This window comes from Pristiophorus japonicus, unplaced genomic scaffold (assembly GCF_044704955.1).
Source record: "Pristiophorus japonicus isolate sPriJap1 unplaced genomic scaffold, sPriJap1.hap1 HAP1_SCAFFOLD_1077, whole genome shotgun sequence".
Taxonomy (NCBI): Eukaryota; Metazoa; Chordata; class Chondrichthyes; family Pristiophoridae; genus Pristiophorus; species Pristiophorus japonicus.
In genome coordinates, this window is record NW_027250731.1 from 1,233 (window position 1) to 26,472 (window position 25,240).

General features: G+C 46.6%; 1 protein-coding gene across 1 annotated transcript in view; it reads right to left on the reverse strand.

Moving 5' to 3' along the window:
- Positions 1–853: 853 nt before the first annotated feature.
- Positions 854–25,240, reverse strand: part of LOC139241441 (SCO-spondin-like) — a gene marked incomplete at both ends in the record, with an annotated part of 29,592 nt that continues 5,205 nt past the window's right edge. The window contains 3 exons of the mRNA XM_070870000.1: positions 854–1,015; positions 9,786–10,058; positions 11,236–11,282. Coding sequence (XP_070726101.1) covers positions 854–1,015; positions 9,786–10,058; positions 11,236–11,282 — 482 coding nt within the window. The remainder of the gene's footprint in view (positions 1,016–9,785; positions 10,059–11,235; positions 11,283–25,240) is intronic.

Genomic DNA, 25,240 nt, shown 5'->3' on the forward strand with positions numbered 1-25,240 from the left:
GATGAGGGGGTTGACTTATGAGGAAAGGTTGAGTCGGTTGGGCCTCTACTCATTGGAATTCAGAAGAATGAGAGGTGATCTTATCGAAACGTATAAGATTATGAGGGGGCTCGACAAGGTGGATGCAGAGAGGATGTTCCCACTGATGGGGGAGACTAGAACTAGGGGGCATGGTCTTAGAATAAGGGGCCGCCCATTTAAAACTGAGATGAGGAGGAATTTCTTCTCTCAGAGGGTTGTAAATCTGTGGAATTCGCTGCCTCAGAGAGCTGTGGAGGCTGGGTCATTGAATATATTTGACAGAAATAGACAGTTTCTTAAACGATAAGGGGATGTGGGGAGCGGGCAGGGAAGTGGAGCTTATTGATTGGCGGAACAGGCTCGAGGGGCCGAATGGCCGACTCCTGCTCCTATTTCTTATGTTCTTAAAGGAGGCACGACAACAGGAGAGACCTTGGGGAGGGATTGAGAGAAAAGAAAAAGTGGGAGAGAGAAGTGGAAGTGGTGGGCTGGGGTCTGGAGCGGCAGGTACAGAACTCCCGTGAACGGACACAGAGAAACCCAAGTTACAGCTGTAGAAACATCGAGTAAATCCTTTCTATTTATTGATCAATACTGCCACATCCACTCCTCGTTTTCCTTCTCCATCATTTCTCAATATTGGGAACCGGGAATATTAACAACCCATTCCTGGTCTTGTTTGAGCTGTGAATGTAGTTACGTCACAATCCCATGTGGCAATGTGAGCCTGCAGCTCACCAACCGGGTTAGGTGCACGACGGACATTGATGTAAATACAAGTCAATCCCTTCTTCGCAATGTGAGAAGCAATAATCATTTTCAGCTCCCTCACCTGGGCACTTGGCAGTGTTGCAACTTTCTGATTGGAACTTGGGCCCTCGGCATGTGCCAGTGTCCTGTGGTTGTCTGAGGGAGCGTTGTCTGATGCGGAATCCACCACTGCAAGGCTCACGGCACGGACTCCACAGACCCCAGGAGCCCCAGTGACAGTCATCTGTAACACGGGCAGGAACAGCGTTACCTGGGGACTGGCCCCGGCCCTCAAACTGGGCCCGCCCCCTGGGCCCACCCCTCAACCTGGGCCCGCCCCCTGGGCCCCGACCCTCAACCTGGCCCCACCCCCCAACCTGGGCCATGCCCCCTGGGCCCCGCCCCTCAACCTGGGCCCGCCCCCTGGGCCCCGACCCTCAACCTGGCCCCACCCCTCAACCTGGGCCCCGCCCCTCAAACTGGGCCCCACCCCCCAACCTGGGCCATGCCCCCTGGGCCCCGCCCCTCAACCTGGCACCACCCCCAACCTGGGCCACGCCCCTTGGGCCCCGCCCCTCAACCTGGGCCCCGCCCCCTGGGCCCACCCCTCAAACTGGGCCCCACCCCCCAACCTGGGCCATGCCCCCTGGGCCCCGCCCCTCAACCTGGCCCCACCCCCCAACCTGGGCCACGCCCCTTGGGCCCCGCCCCTCAACCTGGGCCCCGCCCATCAACCTGGCCCCGCCCCCTGGGTCCCGCCCCTCAAACTGGGCCCCACCCCCTGGTCCCCGCCCCTCAACCTGGGCCCCGCCCCTCAAACTGGGCCCCACCCTTCAACCTGGCCCCCTGGGCCCCGCCCCTCAAACTGGGCCCCACCCTTCAACCTGGCCCCCTGGGCCCCACCCCTCAACCTGGCCCCGCCCCTCAAACTGGGCCCGTCACTTAAACTGGTTAAACTGGGCCCCGCCACTTAAACTGGTTAAACTGGGCCCTGCCCCTTAAACTGGGCCCCACCCCTTAAACTGGTTACACTGGGCCCCGCCCCTTAAACTGGGCCCCGTCCCTTAAACTGGGCCCCGCCCCTCAACCTGTGCCCCGCCCCTCAAACTGGTTAAACTGGGCCCCGCCCCTTAAACTGGGCCCCGCCCCTTAAACTGGTTAAACTGGGCCCCGTCCCTTAAACTGGGCCCCGCCCCTTAAACTGGTTAAACTGGGCCCCGCCCCTTAAACTGGTTAAACTGGGCCCCGCCCCTTAAACTGGGCCCCGCCCCTTAAACTGGTTAAACTGGACCCCGCCCCTTAAACTGGGCCCCGTCCCTTAAACTGGGCCCCGCCCCTTAAACTGCGCCCCGCCCCTCAACCTGTGCCCCGCCCCTCAAACTGGTTAAACTGGGCCCCGCCCCTTAAACTGGGCCCCACCCTTCAACCTGGCCCCCTGGGCCCCACCCCTCAACCTGGCCCCGCCCCTCAAACTGGGCCCGTCACTTAAACTGGTTAAACTGGGCCCCGCCCCTTAAACTGGGCCCCGCCACTTAAACTGGTTAAACTGGGCCCTGCCCCTTAAACTGGGCCCCGCCCCTTAAACTGGTTACACTGGGCCCCGCCCCTTAAACTGGGCCCCGTCCCTTAAACTGGGCCCCGCCCCTCAACCTGTGCCCCGCCCCTCAAACTGGTTAAACTGGGCCCCGTCCCTTAAACTGGGCCCCGCCCCTTAAACTGGTTAAACTGGGCCCCGCCCCTCAAACTGGGCCCCGTCCCTTAAACTGGGCCCCGCCCCTTAAACTGGTTAAACTGGGCCCCGCCCCTCAAACTGGTTAAACTGGGCCCCGCCCCTTAAACTGGTTAAACTGGGCCCCGCCCCTTAAACTAGTTCAACTGGGCCCCGCCCCTCAAACTGGTTCAACTGGGCCCCGCCCCTCAAGCTGGTTAAACTGGGCCCCGCCCCTTAATCTGGTCAAACTGGGCCCCGTCCCTTAAACTGGTTAAACTGGGCCCCGCCCCTTAAACTGGGCCCCGCCCCTTAAACTGGTTAAACTGGGCCCCGCCCTTAAACTGGTTAAACTGGGCCTCGCCCCTTAAACTGGGCCCCGCCCCTTAAACTGGTTAAACTGGGCCCCGCCCCTCAAACTGGTTAAACTGGGCCCCGCCCCTCAAACTGCTTAAACTGGGCCCTGCCCCTCAACCTGGGCCCCGCCCCTTAAACTGGTTAAACTGGGCCCCGCCCCTTAAACTGGTTAAACTGGGCCCCGTCCCTTAAACTGGTTAAACTGAGCCCTGTCCCTTAAACTGGTTAAACTGGGCCCCGTCCCTTAAACTGGTTAAACTGAGCCCTGTCCCTTAAACTGGTTAAACTGGGCCCCGCCCCATAAACTGTTTAAACTGGGCCCCACCCCTTAAACTGGGCCCCGCCCCTTAAACTGGTTAAACTGAGCCCTGTCCCTTAAACTGGTTAAACTGGGCCCCGCCCCTTAAACTGGTCAAACTGGGCCCCGCCCCTTAAACTGGTTAACCTGGGCCCCGCCCCTTAAACTGGTTAAACTGGGCCCCGCCCCTTAAACTGGTTAAACTGGGCCCGCCCCTTAAACTGGTCAAACTGGGCCCCGCCCCTTAAACTGGTTAACCTGGGCCCCGCCCCTTAAACTGGTTAAACTGGGCCCTGCTCCCATAACTTTACTAAACTCCTTAAATTTATCGACACTCCTTAAACTTTACAACAGATACAAATTCCCATCCATTTGAAAAAATATCCCTCGAAAAGAAATGAACATTTTAAATAACACATTGGGCCCAAGTTTCCACATGATTCGCGCCTGATTTTTAGGAGCAACTGGTGGAGAACGGACTATTTTAGAAATCGCAATTCTCCACATTTTTTTCCTGCAGTTCTAGTCAGGTAGAACAGTTCTCGTTTAGAACAGAATTTTTTCTTCAAAAGGGGGCGTGTCCGGCCACTGACGCCTGATTTGAAAGTTTCCACAGTGAAAACGTACTCCAAACTAAAGTAGAATGGAGCAAGTGAAGACTTTTGTAGAACGGAAAAAACCTGTTCTACACATTAAAAAATCAGGCGCAGGTTACAAATCAGGCGCCCAGAACGAGGGAGGGGGAAGGGAACTCATTAAATTCAACAATAAATCCTTATTTATACTTCTACAAATATTATACAAATAAATCCAACCTGAATAAACATTTATAAGCCAAGAAAAGATTAAATAAACCATCTTCCTACCTGTGTGAAAGTGCTTCAGTCAGCTGAGCGATGTTCCCGCGGGGGGGGGGGGGAGGGGCCCGTTATTTCCCGGGGGGGGGGGGGAGGGGCCCGTTATTTCCCGGGGGGGGGGGGGGAGGGGCCCGTTATTTCCCGGGGGGGGGGAAGGAGACAGTGAGAAAGCTGCAGGAAGCTAATGTGCTTTTATTTAAAAAATGTTCAAAAACTAAACAGCTACAAAGAACGACACAAATGGCCGCGTGCCGATGTTTCCTTCACACTGAGCATGTGCGAACGCTCCAACACGCACGCGCAGCGTTGCCGGGAGGAAAAAAACTAACTTAAATAGTAGCCGCCCTCTCCCACTTACAAAATCGTCACGAGTGTAGGCTCCGCCCCCCGCGGCACCGCGCCAAACAGACAAGGAGCTGCAGAACGCTCCAGAATCGCGAGTGTAGGCTCCGCCCCCCGCGGCACCACGCCAAACAGACAAGGAGCTGCAGAACGCTCCAGAATCGTGTGTGTAGGCTCCGCCCCCCGCGGCACCGCGCCAGGCAGACAAGGTGCTGCAGAACACTCCAGAATCGCGAGTGTAGACTCCGCCCCCCTGGGCACCGCGCCAAACAGACAAGGAGCTGCAGAACGCTCCAGCATCGCGAGTGTAGGCTCCGCCCCCCGCGGCACCACGCCAAACAGACAAGGAGCTGCAGAACGCTCCAGAATCGTGTGTGTAGGCTCCGCCCCCCGCGGCACCGCGCCAGGCAGACAAGGAGCTGCAGAACGCTCCAGAATCGCGAGTGTAGGCTCCGCCCCCCGCGGCACCGCGCCAAACAGACAAGGAGCTGCAGAACGCTCCAGAATCGCAATTTATTTTTTAGGCGCTGTTTTAGGCGCGAAAAACGGGCGCCCAGCTCGGAGGGGCACCGTTTTATATCCTGTGGAAACTTGGGCCCTTTCAGTTGAACAATAAAACTGAGATTTATTCCACAATCCGATTGTCCCATTATTCCCAGTTTGACCAAAGTCCCTGGGGATAAAGCCGCTGTTAAAGTGTTTGTGCTCCTGGGACAACACACGAACAACTTCTTCCCCACAGCTCACTGCGAGTCTTTGTACAGTGGCATTGACTGCCTCACCGGTTACCGAGCACCCCATCCCTCACCTCCAACACTCACTCCCTTCCCACCTCCAACACTCACTCCCTCCACCACCTCCACACTCACTCCCTCCCCCACCTCCAACACTCACTCCCTCCACCACCTCCACACTCACTCCCTCCCCCACCTCCAACACTCACTCCCTCCACCACCTCCACACTCACTCCCTCCACCACCTCCAACACTCACTCCCTCCCCCACCTCCAACACTCACTCCCTCCACCACCTCCAACACTCACTCCCTCCCCCACCTCCAACACTCACTCCCTCCACCACCTCCAACATTCACTCCCTCCACCACCTCCAACACTCACTCCCTCCACCACCTCCAACACTCACTCCCTCCCCCACCTCCAACACTCACTCCCTCCACCACCTCCAACACTCACTCCCTCCCCCACCTCCAACACTCACTCCCTCCACCACCTCCAACATTCACTCCCTCCACCACCTCCAACACTCACTCCCTCCACCACCTCCAACACTCACTCCCTCCACCACCTCCCTTAAACTGGGCCCCGCCCCTTAAACTGGTTAAACTGGGCCCCGCCCCTCAACCTGGGCCCCGCCACTCAAACTGGTTAAACTGGGCCCCGCCCCTCAAACTGGGCCCCGCCCCTTAAACTGGTTAAACTAGGCCCCTCCCCTTAAACTGGTGAAACTGGGCCCCGCCCCTTAAACTGGGCCCCACCACTTAAACTGGTTAAACTGGGCCCCGCCCCTTAAACTGCGCCCAGCACCTCAACCTGTGCCCCGCCCCTCAAACTGGTTAAACTGGGCCCAGCCCCTTAAACTAAGCCCCGCCCCTTAAACTGGTTAAACTGGGCCCCGCCCCTTAAACTGGGCCCCGTCCCTTAAACTTGGCCCCACCCCTTAAACTGGTTAAACTGGGCCCCGCCCCTCAACCTGGGCCCCGCCCCTTAAACTGGTTAAACTGGGCACCGCCCCTTAAACTGGTTAAACTGGGCCCCGCCCCTCAACCTGGGCCCCGCCCCTTAAACTGGTTAAACTGGGCCCTGTCCAGGGAGTGAGTGTTGGAGGTGCTGGAGGGAGTGAGTGTTGGAGGTGGTGGAGGTAGTGTGTGTTGGAGGTGGTGGAGGGAGTGAGTGTTGGAGGTGGTGGAGGTAGTGTGTGTTGGAGGTGGTGGAGGGAGTGAGTGTTGAAGGTGGTGGAGGGAGTGAGTGTTGGAGATGGTGGAGGTAGTGTGTGTTGGAGGTGGTGGACGGAGTGAGTGTTGGAGGTGGTGGAGGTAGTGTTTGTTGGAGGTGGTGGAGGGAGTGACTGTTGAAGGTGGTGGAGGGAGTGAGTGTTGGAGGTGGTGGAGGGAGTGAGTGTTGGAGGTGGTGGAGGGAGTGAGTGTTGGAGGTGGTGGAGAGAGTGAGTGTTGGAGGTGGTGGAGGGAGTGAGTGTTGGAGGTGGTGGAGGGAGTTAGTGTTGGAGGTGGTGGAGGGAGTGAGTGTTGGAGGTGGTGGAGGGAGTGAGTGTTGAAGGTGGTGGAGGGAGTGAGTGTTGGAGGTGGTGGAGGTAGTGTGTGTTGGAGGTGGTGGAGGGAGTGAGTGTTGGAGGTGGTGGAGGGAGTGAGTGTTGGAGGTGGGGGAGGGAGTGAGTGTTGGAGGTGGTGGAGGGAGTGAGTGTTGGAGGTGGTGGATGGGGTGTGGATCACGGGGCTGCTTTGTCCTGGATGGTGTTGAGCCTCGAGTGTTGTTGGAGCTGCACCATCCAGGCAAGTGGGGAGTGTCCCATCACACTCCTGACGTGTGCCTTGTAGATGGTGGGGGGGCTTTGGGGAGTCAGGAGGTGAGACACTCACCACAGAATACCCAGCCCCAGCCTCTGACCTGCTTGTGGCCACAGTATTTTTGCTGATGATTGAGAGTAGACTGCTGGGATGATATGGTCAGATTGGATTTGTCCTGCGTTTTGTGGTCAGGACAGACCAGCGCATGTGAAATGCAAAGTCCAATCAATGACCGACTGGGGCTTCAAGCGAGCCAGCCACTCTAGACCGCCCTGGTGTCACAGACCCCCGCGGTCAGAGACCCCCGTATCAGAGACCTCCGTGTCAGAGACCCCCGTGTCAGAGATCCCCGTGTCAGAGACCCCTGTGTCAGAGACCCCCGTGTCAGAGACCCCCGGTCAGAGACCCCTGTGTCAGAGACCCCCGTGTCAGAGACCCCCGGTCAGAGACCCCTGTGTCAGAGACCCCTGTGTCAGAGACCCCGATGTCAGTGTCCCCCGTGTCAGAGACCCCTGTGTCAGAGACCCCCGTGTCAGAGACCCCTGTGTCAGAGACCCCTGTGTCAGAGACACCCGTGCCAGAGACCCCTGTGTCAGTGTCCCTCGTGTCAGAGACCCCTGTGTCAGAGACCCCCGTGTCAGAGACCCCCGTGTCAGTGACCCCTGTGTCAGAGACCCCTGTGTCAGAGACCCCGGTGTCAGTGTCCCCCGTGTCAGAGACTCCCGTGTCAGGGACTCCCGTGTCAGAGACCCCCGCGGTCAGAGACCACGGTGTCAGTGTCCCCCGTGTCAGAGACCCCTGTGTCAGAGACCCCTGTGTCCGAGACCCCCGTGTCAGAGATCCCCGTGTCAGAGACCCCTGTGTCAGAGACCCCTGTGTCAGAGACCCCCGTGTCAGAGACCCCTGTGTCAGAGACCCCTGTGTCAGAGACCCCCGCGGTCAGAGACCCCTGTGTCAGCGACCCCCGTGTCAGAGACCCCTGTGTCAAAGACCCCCGCGGTCAGAGACCCCTGTGTCAGCGACCCCCGTGTCAGAGACCCCTGTGTCAGAGACCCCCGCGGTCAGAGACCCCTGTGTCAGAGACCCCCGTGTCAGAGACCCCTGTGTCAGAGACCCCTGTGTCAGTGACCCCGTGTCAGAGACCCCCGTGTCAGAGACCCCCGCGGTCAGAGACCCCGGTGTCAGTGTCCCCCGCGGTCAGAGACCCCTGTGTCAGAGGCCCCTGTGTCAGTGACCCCTGTGTCAGCGACCTCCGTGTCAGAGACCCCTGTGTCAGAGACCCCCGCGGTCAGAGACCCCTGTGTCAGAGACCCCCGTGTCAGAGACCCCCGTGTCAGAGACCCCCGCGGTCAGAGACCCCGGTGTCAGTGTCCCCCGCGGTCAGAGACCCCTGTGTCAGAGACCCCTGTGTCAGTGACCCCTGTGTCAGAGACCCCCGTGTCAGAGACCCCCGTGTCAGAGACCCCTGTGTCAGTGACCCCTGTGTCAGAGACCCCCGTGTCAGAGACCCCTGTGTCAGTGACCCCCGTGTCAGAGACCCCTGTGTCAGTGACCCCTGTGTCAGTGACTCCCGTGTCAGAGACCCCTGTGTCAGAGACCCCCGTGTCAGAGACCCCTGTGTCAGAGACCCCCGTGTCAGAGATCCCTGTGTCAGAGACCCCTGTGTCAGTGACCCCTGTGTCAGAGATCCCTGTGTCAGAGATCCCTGTGTCAGAGACCCCTGTGTCCGTGACCCCTGTGTCAGAGATCCCCGCGGTCAGAGACCCCTGTGTCAGAGACCCCCGTGTCAGAGACACGGAGCGTGCTGAGGGTACTGCCCCTGAGGATATCACTCCAGCTGATGCAGCAATATCTGTCAGCAGTTTCCCACAGGCTCTGACTCGCTCAGTCAGTGCTGTAACCCCAGGTTCCCCAGACACAACCTTTCCTGCCCTTCCTTCCTCCATACAACGCACCCCAGTGGTTACCCTCCCCAGCAAGTGATCAGGAAGGCCAATGGTATCTTGGCCTTTATTGCAAAGGGGATGGAGTATAAAAGCAGGGAAGTCTTGCTCCAGTTATACAGGGTATTGGTGAGGCCACACCTGGAATATTGCGTGCAGTGTTGGTTTCTATATTTACGAAAGGATATACTTTGCTTTGGAGGCAGTTCAGAGAAGGTTCACTCGGTTGATTCCAGAGATGAGGGGGTTGACTTATGAGGAAAGGTTGAGTAGGTTGGGCCTCTACTCATTGGTATTCAGAAGAATGAGAGGTGATCTTATCGAAACGTATGAGATTATGAGGGGGCTCGACAAGGTGGATGCAGAGAGGATGTTCCCACTGATGGGGGAGACTAGAACTAGGGGGCATGGTCTTAGAATAAGGGGCCACCCATTTAAAACTGAGATGAGGAGGAATTTCTTCTCTCAGAGGGTTGTAAATCTGTGGAATTCTCTGCCTCAGAGAGCTGTGGGGGCCGGGACATTGAATATATTTAAGACAGAGATAGACAGTTTCTTAACTGATAAGGGGATAAGGGGTTATGGGGAGCGGGTGGGGAAGTGGAGCTGATGGTATTAAATGGCGGAGCAGGCTCGAGGGGCCGAATGGCCGACTCCTGCTCCTATTTCTTATGTTATGTTCTTATTAACCATCGAATCCTCAAGGCTGACATAGTGGTTGCGGGATCTGGAAGTGAGTTGCACACACTCACAGCTCTCTCGGTACATAACAGTAATCGAAACAAGAGCTAACACAGGAACACAAGAATTCTGAGCAGGAGTTGGCCATTCGGCCCCTCGAGTCTGCTCCACCATTCAATAAGATCACAACTGATCTTTGGTGTCAGCTCCACGAGAACAATGGAAAATATCCAGATACGTCAATTTGAAGATTGAAGTGAAGTGAATTGGAAGAAAAGGAATGTTACCGTCACAAAGGGTGATGTTGACACATGCCCGCTGCTGCCGCAAGGTCCCGCTGCAAAGGTCTGCCGTTACCAGCTGCCCCGACTCCAACACCACACAGACTCTGTAACGCTCGTCCTTCCCCAAGTGCTGAGCCACCTCGGGGAGCGCAGCGAGGTCCTGGGGGTCTGGCTTCTGTCCGTGCTCCACACGGCCTGAGGCCTGACTCAGGACAGACCGAGGGACACAGGAAGTGCAGCCCGTCCAGTCTGACCACTCACTGAGTCCCACTGCACCTAAACAGTCAGAGCACAATGTTAACTAACCTTCCTGTCCCACCCAGCATCCCTCACTGACCCCCCACTGGGACCCATTGAGCCCTCACTGACCCCCTCTGACCCCTCACTGAGACCCACTGACCCTCTCTGACCCCTCACTGAGACCCACTGACCCCCTCTGACCCCTCACTGAGACCCACTGACCCCCTCTGACCCCTCACTGAGACCCACTGACCCCCTCTGACCCCTCACTGAGACCCACTGACCCCCTCTGACCCCCCACTGAGACCCACTGACCCCCTCTGACCCCTCACTGAGACCCACTGACCCCCTCTGATCCCTCACTGAGACCCACTGACCCCCTCTGACCCCTCACTGAGACCCACTGACCCCCTCTGACCCCTCACTGAGACCCACTGACCCCCCATTGACCCCCTCTGATCCCTCACTGATCCCCCACTGAGATCCACTGACTCTCACTGACCCCTCTCAGTATCACTCACTGACACCCCTCACTGACCCCCCACCGACCCCCCTCACGGACTCCCCCACTGACCCCTCTCAGTATCACTCACTGACGCCCCTCACTGACCCCCCACCGACCCCCTCACTGACCCCTCTCAGTATCACTCACTGACGCCCCTCACTGACCCCTCTCAGTATCACTCACTGACGCCCCTCACTGACCCCTCTCAGTATCACTCACTGACGCCCCTCACTGACCCCCCACCGACCCCCCTCACTGACCCCTCTCAGTATCACTCACTGACCCCCCCACTGACCCCCCTCACTGACCCCTCTCAGTATCACTCACTGACGCCCCTCACTGACCCCTCTCAGTATCACTCACTGACGCCCCTCACTGACCCCTCTCAGTATCACTCACTGACGCCCCTCACTGACCCCTCTCAGTATCACTCACTGACCCCCCCCACCGACCCCCCTCACGGACTCCCCCACTGACCCCTCTCAGTATCACTCACTGACACCCCTCAGTGACCCCCCTCACTGACCCTCCCCCCCCCACTGACCCCCCTCACTGACCCTCACTGACCCTCACTGACCCCCCTCACTGACCCCCCCCCACTGACCCCCCTCACTGACACCCCCCACTGACCCTCACTGACCCCCCTCACTGACCCCTCTCAGTAAGAGCAGTGTTGTTGAGCCAGGATTGGAAGAATGTGATTCTTACCTCGGCAGCTGTCGTTGGTGCAGCGAAATAATCCGTCTGTGCAAACACTGTGGGGAAAGGGAGAGGAGCGTTTCAGTACGGGCCGCATCAATATACACGGACCGCGAGCATGGTCATATATACGGACCGCGAGCATGGTCATATACACGGACCGCGAGCGTGGTCATATACACGGACCGCGAGCATGGTCATATACACGGACCACGAGCGTGGTCATATACACGGACCATGAGCGTGGTCATATACACGGACTGCGAGCATGGTCATATACACGGACCGCGAGCGTGGTCATATACACGGACCGCGAGCGTGGTCATATACACGGACCATGAGCGTGGTCATATACACGGACCGCGAGCGTGTTCATCTACAACACGGATTGATTAATATCATGGGGACAGGACCGGGGAATTAGTAATGGGGAACATGGAGATGGCAGAAACTCTGAACATATATTTTGTATCAGTCTTTACGGTAGAGAACACTAACAATATCCCAACAGTGGATAGTCAAGGGGCTATAGGGGGGAGGAACTTAACACAATCACAATCACTAAGGAGGTGTACTCAGTAAGATAATGGGACTAAAGGCAGATAAATCCCCTGGACCTGATGACTTGTATCCTAGGGTCTGAAGAGAAGTAGCGGCAGGGATTGTGGGTGCATTGGTTGTAATTTACCAAAATTCCCTGGATTCTGGGGAGGTCCCAGCAGATTGAAAAACTGCAAATGTAACGCCCCTATTTAAAAAAGGAGGCAGACAAAAAGCAGGAAACTATAGACCAGTTAGCCAAACATCTGTGGTTGGGAAAATGTTGGAGTCCATTATTAAAGAAGCAGTAGCAGGACATTTGGAAAAAGCAAAATTTGGTCAGGCAGAGTCAGCATGGGTTTATGAAGGGAAGTCATGTTTGACAAATTTGCTGGAATTCTTTGAGGATGTAACGAACAGGGTGGATAAAGGGGAACCAGTGGATGTGGTGTATTTGGATTTCCAGAAGGCATTTGACAAGGTGCCACATAAAAGGTTACTGCACAAGATAAAAGTTCACGGGGTTGGGGTAATATATTAGCATGGATAGAGGATTGGCGAACTAACAGAAAACAGAGAGTCGGGATAAATGGTTCATTCTCGGGTTGGCAATCAGTAACTAGTGGGGTACCGCAGGGATCAGTGCTGGGACCCCAACTATTTACAATCTATATTAACGACCTGGATGAAGGGACTGAGTGTAACATAACGAAGTTTGCTGACGATACAAGGATAGGAGGGAAAGTAATGTGTGAGGAGGACACAAAAAACCTGCAAAAGGACATGGACGGGCTAAGTGAGTGGGCAAAAATTTGGAAGATGGAGTATAATATTGGAAAGTGTGAGGTTATGCACTTTAGCAGAATAAAAATAAAGAGCAAGTAATTATTTAAATGAAGAAAGATTGCAAAGTGCTGCATTGCAGCGGGACCTGGGGTACTTGTGCATGAAACACAAAAGGTTAGTATGTACGTACAGCAAGTGATCAGGAAGGCCAATGGAATCTTAACCTTTATTGCAAAGGGGATAGAGTATAAAAGCAGGGAAGTCTTGCTACAGTTATACAGGGTATTGGTGAGGACACACCTGGAATACTGCGTGCAGTTTAGGTTTCCATATTTACAAAAGGATATACTTGCTTTGGAGACAGTTCAAACTAGGTTCACTCGGTTGATTCTGGGGATGAGGGGGTTGATTTATGAGGAAAGGTTGAGTAGGCTGGGCCTCTACTCATTGGAATTCAGAAGAATGAGAGGTGATCTTATCGAAACGTATAAGATAATGAGGGGGCTTGACAAGGTGGATGCAGAGAGGATATTTCCACTGATGGGGGAGACTAGAACTAGGGGGCATGGTCTTAGAATAAGGGGCCGCCCATTTAAAACTGAGATGAGGAGAAATTTCTTCTCTCAGAGGGTTGTAAATCTGTGGAATTCGCTGCCTCAGAGAGCTGTGGAAGCTGGGACATTGAATACATTTAAGACAGAGATAGACAGTTTATTAACCGACAAGGGAGTAAAGGGTTATGGGGAGTGGGCGGGCAAGTGGAGCTGAGTCCATGATCAGATCAGCCATGATGGTATTAAATGGCGGAGCAGGCTCGAGGGGCCGAATGGCCGACTCCTGCTCCTATTTCTTATGTTCTTATTAATATATACACTAATTGATTAACATATACAACGACTGATGAATATTTACACGGATGGATGAATATTTACGCGGATGGATGAATATTTACGCGGATGGATTAATATTTACGCGGATGGATTAATATTTACACGGATGGATGAATATTTACACGGATGGATGAATATTTACACGGATGGATTAATATTTACACGGATGGATGAATATTTACACGGATTGATGAATAGATACACGGATGGATGAATATTTACACGGATTGATGAATATTTACACGGATGGATGAATAGATACACGGATGGATGAATATTTACACGGATGGATGAATATTTACACGGATGGATGAATATTTACGCGGATGGATGAATAGATACACGGATGGATGAATATTTACACGGATGGATGAATATTTACACGGATTGATGAATAGATACACGGATTGATGAATATTTACACGGATGGATGAATATTTACGTGGATGGATGAATAGATACACGGATTGATGAATATTTACACGGATGGATGAATATTTACACGGATGGATGAATATTTACACGGATTGATGAATAGATACACGGATTGATGAATATTTACACGGATGGATGAATATTTACGCGGATGGATGAATAGATACACGGATTGATGAATATTTACACGGATGGATGAATATTTACACGGATGGATGAATAGATACACGGATTGATGAATATTTACACGGATGGATGAATATTTACGCGGATGGATGAATAGATACACGGATTGATGAATATTTACATGGATGGATGAATAGATACACGGATGGATGAATAGATACACGGATGGATGAATAGATACATGGATGGATGAATAGATACACGGATTGATGAATAGATACACGGATGGATGAATATTTACACGGATGGATGAATATTTACACGGATGGATTAATATTTACACGGATGGATGAATAGATACACGGATTGATGAATATTTACACGGATGGATGAATATTTACACGGATGGATGAATAGATACACGGATGGATGAATATTTACACGGATGGATGAATATTTACACGGATGGATGAATAGATACACGGATGGATGAATAGATACACGGAAGGATGAATAGATACACGGAAGGATGAATATTTACACGGATGGATGAATAGATACACGGATGGATGAATATTTACACGGATGGATGAATATTTACACGGATGGATGAATATTTACACGGATGGATGAATATTTACGCGGATGGATGAATACTTACACGGATGGATGAATATTTACACGGATGGATGAATATTTACGCGGATGGATGAATAGATACACGGATTGATGAATATTTACGCGGATGGATGAATATTTACACGGATGGATGAATATTTACGCGGATGGATGAATATTTACACGGATGGATGAATATTTACACGGATGGATTAATATTTACGCGGATGGATGAATAGATACACGGAAGGATGAATATTTACACGGATGGATTAATATTTACACGGATGGATGAATAGATACACGGATGGATGAATATTTATATGGATTGATGAATAGATACACGGATTGATGAATAGATACACGGATGGATGAATATTTACACGGATGGATGAATATTTACACGGATGGATTAATATTTACACGGATGGATGAATATTTACACGGATGGATTAATATTTACACGGATGGATGAATATTTACACGGATGGATTAATATTTACACGGATGGATGAATATTTACACGGATGGATGAATATTTACACGGATTGATGACTATTTACACGGATGGATGAATATTTACACGGATGGATGAATATTTACACGGATTGATGAATATTTACACGGATGGATGAATAGATACACAGATGGATGAATATTTATATGGATTGATGAATAGATACACGGATTGATGAATAGATACACGGATGGATGATTATTTACGCGGATGGATGAATATTTACGCGGATGGATGAATATTTACACGGACGGATGAATAGATACACGGACGGATGAATATTTACACGGATGGATGAATATTTACACGGATGGATGAATAGATACACGGACGGATGAATATTTACACGGATGGATGAATAGATACACGGATGGATGAATATTTATATGGATTGATGAATAGATACACGGATGGATGAATATTTACGCGGATGGATGAATAGATACACGGACGGATGAATAGATACACGGACGGATGAATATTTACACGGATGGATGAATATTTACACGGATGGATGAATAGATACACGGACGGATGAATATTTACACGGATGGATGAATAGATACACGGATGGATGAATATTTATATGGATTGATGAATAGATACACGGATGGATGAATATTTACACGGATGGATGAATAGATACACGGATGGATGAATATTTATACGGATGGATGAATATTTACGCGGATGGATGAATAGATACACGGATGGATGAATATTTACACGGATGGATGAATATTTACACGGATTGATGAATAGATACACGGATTGATGAATATTTACACGGATGGATGAATATTTACGCGGATGGATGAATAGATACACGGATTGATGAATATTTACACGGATGGATGAATATTTACGCGGATGGATGAATAGATACACGGATTGATGAATATTTACACGGATGGATGAATATTTACGCGGATGGATGAATAGATACACGGATTGATGAATATTTACATGGATGGATGAATAGATACACGGATGGATGAATAGATACACGGATGGATGAATAGATACATGGATGGATGAATAGATACACGGATTGATGAATAGATACACGGATGGATGAATATTTACACGGATGGATGAATATTTACACGGATGGATTAATATTTACACGGATGGATGAATAGATACACGGATTGATGAATATTTACACGGATGGATGAATATTTACACGGATGGATGAATATTTACACGGATGGATGAATAGATACACGGATGGATGAATATTTACACGGATGGATGAATATTTACACGGATGGATGAATATTTACACGGATGGATGAATATTTACACGGATGGATGAATATTTACACGGATGGATGAATAGATACACGGATGGATGAATATTTACACGGATGGATGAATAGATACACGGAAGGATGAATAGATACACGGAAGGATGAATATTTACACGGATGGATGAATATTTACACGGATGGATGAATATTTACACGGATGGATGAATATTTACACGGATGGATGAATAGATACACGGAAGGATGAATATTTACACGGATGGATGAATAGATACACGGATGGATGAATAGATACACGGATGGATGAATATTTACACGGATGGATGAATATTTACACGGATGGATGAATAGATACACGGATGGATGAATATTTACACGGATGGATGAATATTTACACGGATGGATGAATATTTACACGGATGGATGAATATTTACACGGATGGATGAATATTTACACGGATGGATGAATATTTACGCGGATGGATGAATAGATACACGGATTGATGAATATTTACGCGGATGGATGAATATTTACACGGATGGATGAATATTTACACGGATGGATGAATATTTACGCGGATGGATGAATATTTACACGGATGGATGAATATTTACACGGATGGATTAATATTTACGCGGATGGATGAATAGATACACGGAAGGATGAATATTTACACGGATGGATTAATATTTACACGGATGGATGAATATTTACACGGATGGATGAATATTTACACGGATGGATGAATAGATACACGGATTGATGAATATTTACGCGGATGGATGAATATTTACACGGATGGATGAATATTTACGCGGATGGATGAATATTTACACGGATGGATGAATATTTACACGGATGGATGAATATTTACACGGATGGATTAATATTTACGCGGATGGATGAATAGATACACGGAAGGATGAATATTTACACGGATGGATTAATATTTACACGGATGGATGAATAGATACACGGATGGATGAATATTTATATGGATTGATGAATAGATACACGGATTGATGAATAGATACACGGATGGATGAATATTTACACGGATGGATGAATATTTACACGGATGGATGAATAGATACACGGACGGATGAATATTTACACGGATGGATGAATAGATACACGGATGGATGAATATTTATATGGATTGATGAATAGATACACGGATGGATGAATATTTACGCGGATGGATGAATAGATACACGGACGGATGAATAGATACACGGACGGATGAATATTTACACGGATGGATGAATATTTACACGGATGGATGAATAGATACACGGACGGATGAATATTTACACGGATGGATGAATAGATACACGGATGGATGAATATTTATATGGATTGATGAATAGATACACGGATGGATGAATATTTACACGGATGGATGAATAGATACACGGATGGATGAATATTTATACGGATTGATGAATATTTACACGGATGGATGAATAGGTACACGGATGGATGAATATTTATATGGATTGATGAATAGATACACGGATTGATGAATAGATACACGGATGGATGAATATTTACACGGATGGATGAATAGATACACGGATGGATGAATATTTATACGGATTGATGAGTATTTACACGGATGGATGAATAGATACACGGATGGATGAATAGATACACGGATGGATGAATATTTACGCGGATGGATGAATATTTACACGGATGGATGAATAGATACACGGATTGATGAATAGATACACGGATGGATGAATATTTACACGGATGGATGAATAGATACACGGATGGATGAATATTTATACGGATTGATGAATATTTACACGGATGGATGAATATTTACACGGATGGATGAATAGATACGTGGATGAATGAATATTTACACGGATGGATGAATAGATACACGGATGGATGAATATTTATACGGATTGATGAATATTTACACGGATGGATGAATATTTACACGGATGGATGAATATTTACACGGATTGATGAATAGATACACGGATGGATGAATATTTATACGGATTGATGAATATTTACACGGATGGATGAATATTTACACGGATTGATGAATAGATACACGGATGGATGAATATTTACGCGGATGGATGAATATTTACACGGATGGATGAATAGATACACGGATGGATGAATAGATACACGGATGGATGAATATTTACACGGATGGATGAATAGATACACGGATGGATGAATAGATAAACGGATGGATGAATAGATACACGGATGGATGAATAGATACACGGATGGATGAATTGATAAACGGATGGATGAATAGATACACGGAAGGATGAATAGATACACGGATGGATGAATATTTACACGGATGGATGAATAGATACACGGATGGATGAATAGATACACGGAAGGATGAATAGATACACGGATGGATGAATATTTACACGGATGGATGAATAGATAAACGGATGGATGAATAGATACACGGAAGGATGAATAGATACACGGATGGATGAATATTTACACGGATGGATGAATATTTACACGGATGGATGAATATTTACACGGATGGATGAATAGATACACGGATGGATGAATATTTACACGGAAGGATGAATAGATACACGGATGGATGAATAGATACACGGATGGATGAATATTTACACGGATGGATGAATATTTACACGGATGGATGAATAGATACACGGATGGATGAATATTTACACGGAAGGATGAATAGATACACGGATGGATGAATATTTACACGGATGGATGAATATTTACACGGATGGATGAATATTTACACGGAAGGATGAATAGATACACGGATGGATGAATAGATACACGGATGGATGAATATTTACACGGATGGATGAATAGATACACGGATTGATGAATATTTACACCGATTGATGAATAGATACACGGATGGATGAATATTTACACCGATTGATGAATAGATACACGGATGGATGAATATTTACACCGATTGATGAATAGATACACGGATGGATGAATAGATACACGGATGGATGAATAGATACACGGATGGATGAATATTTACACCGATTGATGAATAGATACACGGATGGATGAATATTTACACGGAAGGATGAATAGATACACGGATGGATGAATATTTACACCGATTGATGAATAGATACACGGATGGATGAATATTTACACGGAAGGATGAATAGATACACGGATGGATGAATATTTACACCGATTGATGAATAGATACACGGATGGATGAATATTTACACGGATGGATGAATATTTACACGGATTGATGAATAGATACACGGATGGATGAATATTTACACGGATGGATGAATATTTACACGGATGGATGAATATTTACACGGATGGATGAATATTTACACGGATTGATGAATATTTACACGGATGGATGAATAGATACACAGATGGATGAATATTTACACGGATGGATGAATATTTACACGGATTGATGAATAGATACACGGATGGATGAATATTTACACGGAAGGATGAATATTTACACGGATTGATGAATAGATACACGGATTGATGAATATTTACACGGATGGATGAATAGATACGCGGATGGATGAATATTTACACGGATGGATGAATATTTACACGGATTGATGAATAGATACACGGATTGATGAATAGATACACGGATTGATGAATATTTACACGGATGGATGAATATTTACACGGATTGATGAATAGATACACGGATGGATGAATATTTACACGGATGGATGAATAGATACACGGATGGATGAATAGATACACGGATGGATGAATAGATACATGGATGGATGAATATTTACACGGATGGATGAATAGATACATGGATGGATGAATATTTACACGGATGGATGAATAGATACACGGATGGATGAATATTTACACGGAAGGATGAATAGATACACGGATTGATGAATAGATACACGGATGGATGAATAGATACACGGATGGATGAATAGATACACGGATTGATGAATAGATACATGGATGGATGAATATTTACACGGATGGATGAATAGATACACGGATGGATGAATATTTACACGGATGGATGAATAGATACACGGATGGATGAATAGATACACGGATGGATGAATATTTACACGGAAGGATGAATAGATACACCGATTGATGAATATTTACACGGATGGATGAATAGATACACGGATGGATGAATATTTACACAGATTGATGAATAGATACACGGATGGATGAATATTTACACGGATTGATGAATAGATACACGGATGGATGAATAGATACACGGATGGATGAATAGATACACGGATGGATGAATATTTACACGGATGGATGAATATTTACACGGATTGATGAATAGATACACGGATGGATGAATAGATACACGGATGGATGAATATTTACACGGAATGATGAATAGATACACGGATGGATGAATATTTACACGGATTGATGAATAGATACACGGATGGATGAATAGATACACGGATGGATGAATATTTACACGGATGGATGAACAGATACACGGACGGATGAATATTTACACGGACGGATGAATATTTACACGGATGGATTAATATTTACACGGATGGATGAATAGATACACGGATGGATAAATATTTACACGGATTGATGAATATTTACACCGATTGATGAATATTTACACGGAAGGATGAATATTTACACGGAAGCATGAATAGATACACGGATGGATGAATATTTATATGGATTGATGAATAGATACACGGATGGATGAATAGATACACGGATGGATGAATATTTACACGGATGGATGAATAGATACACGGATGGATGAATATTTACACGGATTGATGAATATTTACACGGATGGATGAATAGATACACGGATGGATGAATATTTACACGGATTGATGAATAGATACACGGATGGATGAATATTTATACGGATTGATGAATATTTATACGGATTGATGAATATTTACACGGATGGATGAATAGATACACGGATCGGATGGATGAATATTTACACGGATGGATGAATAGATACACGGATGGATGAATATTTACACGGATGGATGAATAGATACACGGATCGGATGGATGAATATTTACACGGATGGATGAATATTTACACGGATTGATGAATAGATACACGGATGGATGAATAGATACACGGATTGATGAATAGATACACGGATTGATGAATATTTACACGGATGGATGAATAGATACACGGATTGATGAATATTTACACGGATGGATGAATATTTACATCGATTGATGAATAGATACACGGATTGATGAATATTTACACGGATTGATGAATAGATACACGGATTGATGAATATTTACACGGATGGATGAATATTTACACGGATTGATGAATAGATACACGGATTGATGAATATTTACACGGATGGATGAATAGATACACGGATGGATGAATAGATACACGGATGGATGAATAAATACACGGATTGATGAATAGATACACGGATGGATGAATATTTACACGGATTGATGAATATTTACACGGATGAATGAATAGATACACGGATGGATGAATAGATACACGGATGGATGAATAGATACACGGATGGATGAATATTTACACGGATTGATGAATAGATACACGGATGGATAAATATTTACACGGATGGATGAATATTTACACGGATTGATGAATAGATACACGGATTGATGAATAGATACACGGATGGATGAATATTTACACGGATTGATGAATATTTACACGGATGGATGAATAGATACACGGATGGATGAATAGATACACGGATGGATGAATAGATACATGGATTGATGAATAGATACACGGGTGGATGAATATTTACACGGATTGATGAATAGATACACGGATGGATGAATAGATACACGGATGGATGAATAGATACATGGATGGATGAATATTTACACGGATTGATGAATATTTACACGGATGGATGAATATTTACACGGATGGATGAATATTTACATGGATGGATGAATAGATACACGGATGGATGAATATTTACACGGATTGATGAATATTTACACGGATGGATGAATAGATACACGGATGGATGAATATTTACACGGATGGATGAATAGATACACGGATTGATGAATAGATACACGGATGGATGAACAGATACACGGATTGATGAATAGATACACGGATGGATGAATAGATACACGGATGGATGAATATTTACACGGATGGATGAATAGATACACGGATGGATGAATATTTACACGGATTGATGAATAGATACACGGATTGATGAATAGATACACGGATGGATGAATAGATACACGGATGGATGAATATTTACACGGAAGGATGAATAGATACACGGATTGATGAATAGATACACGGATGGATGAATATTTACACGGAAGGATGAATAGATACACCGATTGATGAATATTTACACGGATTGATGAATATTTACACGGATGGATGAATATTTACACGGAAGGATGAATAGATACACGGATGGATGAATAGATACATGGATGGATGAATAGATACACGGATGGATGAATATTTACACGGAAGGATGAATATTTACACGGATGGATGAATAGATACACGGATGGATGAATGGATACACGGATGGATGAATAAATACACGGATGGATGAATAGATACACGGATTGATGAATAGATACATGGATGGATGAATATTTACACGGATGGATGAATAGATACACGGATGGATGAATAGATACACGGATGGATGAATATTTACACGGAAGGATGAATAGATACATGGATGGATGAATATTTACACGGATTGATGAATAGATACACGGATGGATGAATAGATACACGGATGGATGAATAGATACATGGATTGATGAATATTTACACGGATTGATGAATAGATACACGGATGGATGAATAGATACACGGATGGATGAATATTTACACGGATGGATGAATAGATACACGGATTGATGAATAGATACACGGATTGATGAATATTTACACGGATGGATGAATATTTACACGGATTGATGAATAGATACACGGATGGATGAATATTTACACGGATGGATGAATATTTACACGGATGGATGAACAGATACACGGACGGATGAATATTTACACGGATGGATGAATATTTACACGGATGGATGAATATTTATATGGATTGATGAATAGATACACGGATGGATGAATATTTACGCGGATGGATGAATATTTATGCGGATGGATTAATATTTACACGGATGGATGAATATTTATATGGATTGATGAATAGATACACGGATTGATGAATATTTACACGGATTGATGAATAGATACACAGATGGATGAATATTTACACGGAAGAATGAATAGATACACGGATTGATGAATATTTACACGGAAGGATGAATAGATACACGGATGGATGAATATTTACACGGATTGATGAATATTTACACGGATGGTTGAATAGATACACGGATGGATGAATAGATACACGGATGGATGAATAGATACATGGATTGATGAATAGATACACGGGTGGATGAATATTTACACGGATTGATGAATAGATACACGGATGGATGAATAGATACACGGATGGATGAATAGATACATGGATGGATGAATATTTACACGGATTGATGAATATTTACACGGATGGATGAATATTTACACGGATGGATGAATATTTACACGGATGGATGAATATTTACATGGATGGATGAATAGATACACGGATGGATGAATATTTACACGGATTGATGAATATTTACACGGATGGATGAATAGATACACGGATGGATGAATATTTACACGGATGGATGAATAGATACACGGATTGATGAATAGATACACGGATGGATGAATAGATACACGGATGGATGAATAGATACACGGATGGATGAATATTTACACGGATGGATGAATAGATACACGGATGGATGAATATTTACACGGATTGATGAATAGATACACGGATTGATGAATAGATACACGGATGGATGAATATTTACACGGAAGGATGAATAGATACACGGATTGATGAATAGATACACGGATGGATGAATATTTACACGGAAGGATGAATAGATACACCGATTGATGAATATTTACACGGATTGATGAATATTTACACGGATGGATGAATATTTACACGGAAGGATGAATAGATACACGGATGGATGAATAGATACACGGATGGATGAATAGATACACGGATGGATGAATATTTACACGGAAGGATGAATATTTACACGGATGGATGAATAGATACACGGATGGATGAATAGATACACGGATGGATGAATAAATACACGGATGGATGAATAGATACACGGATTGATGAATAGATACATGGATGGATGAATATTTACACGGATGGATGAATAGATACACGGATGGATGAATAGATACACGGATGGATGAATATTTACACGGAAGGATGAATAGATACATGGATGGATGAATATTTACACGGATTGATGAATAGATACACGGATGGATGAATAGATACACGGATGGATGAATAGATACATGGATTGATGAATATTTACACGGATTGATGAATAGATACACGGATGGATGAATAGATACACGGATGGATGAATATTTACACGGATGGATGAATAGATACACGGATTGATGAATAGATACACGGATTGATGAATATTTACACGGATGGATGAATATTTACACGGATTGATGAATAGATACACGGATGGATGAATATTTACACGGATGGATGAATATTTACACGGATGGATGAACAGATACACGGACGGATGAATATTTACACGGATGGATGAATATTTACACGGATGGATGAATATTTATATGGATTGATGAATAGATACACGGATGGATGAATATTTACGCGGATGGATGAATATTTATGCGGAT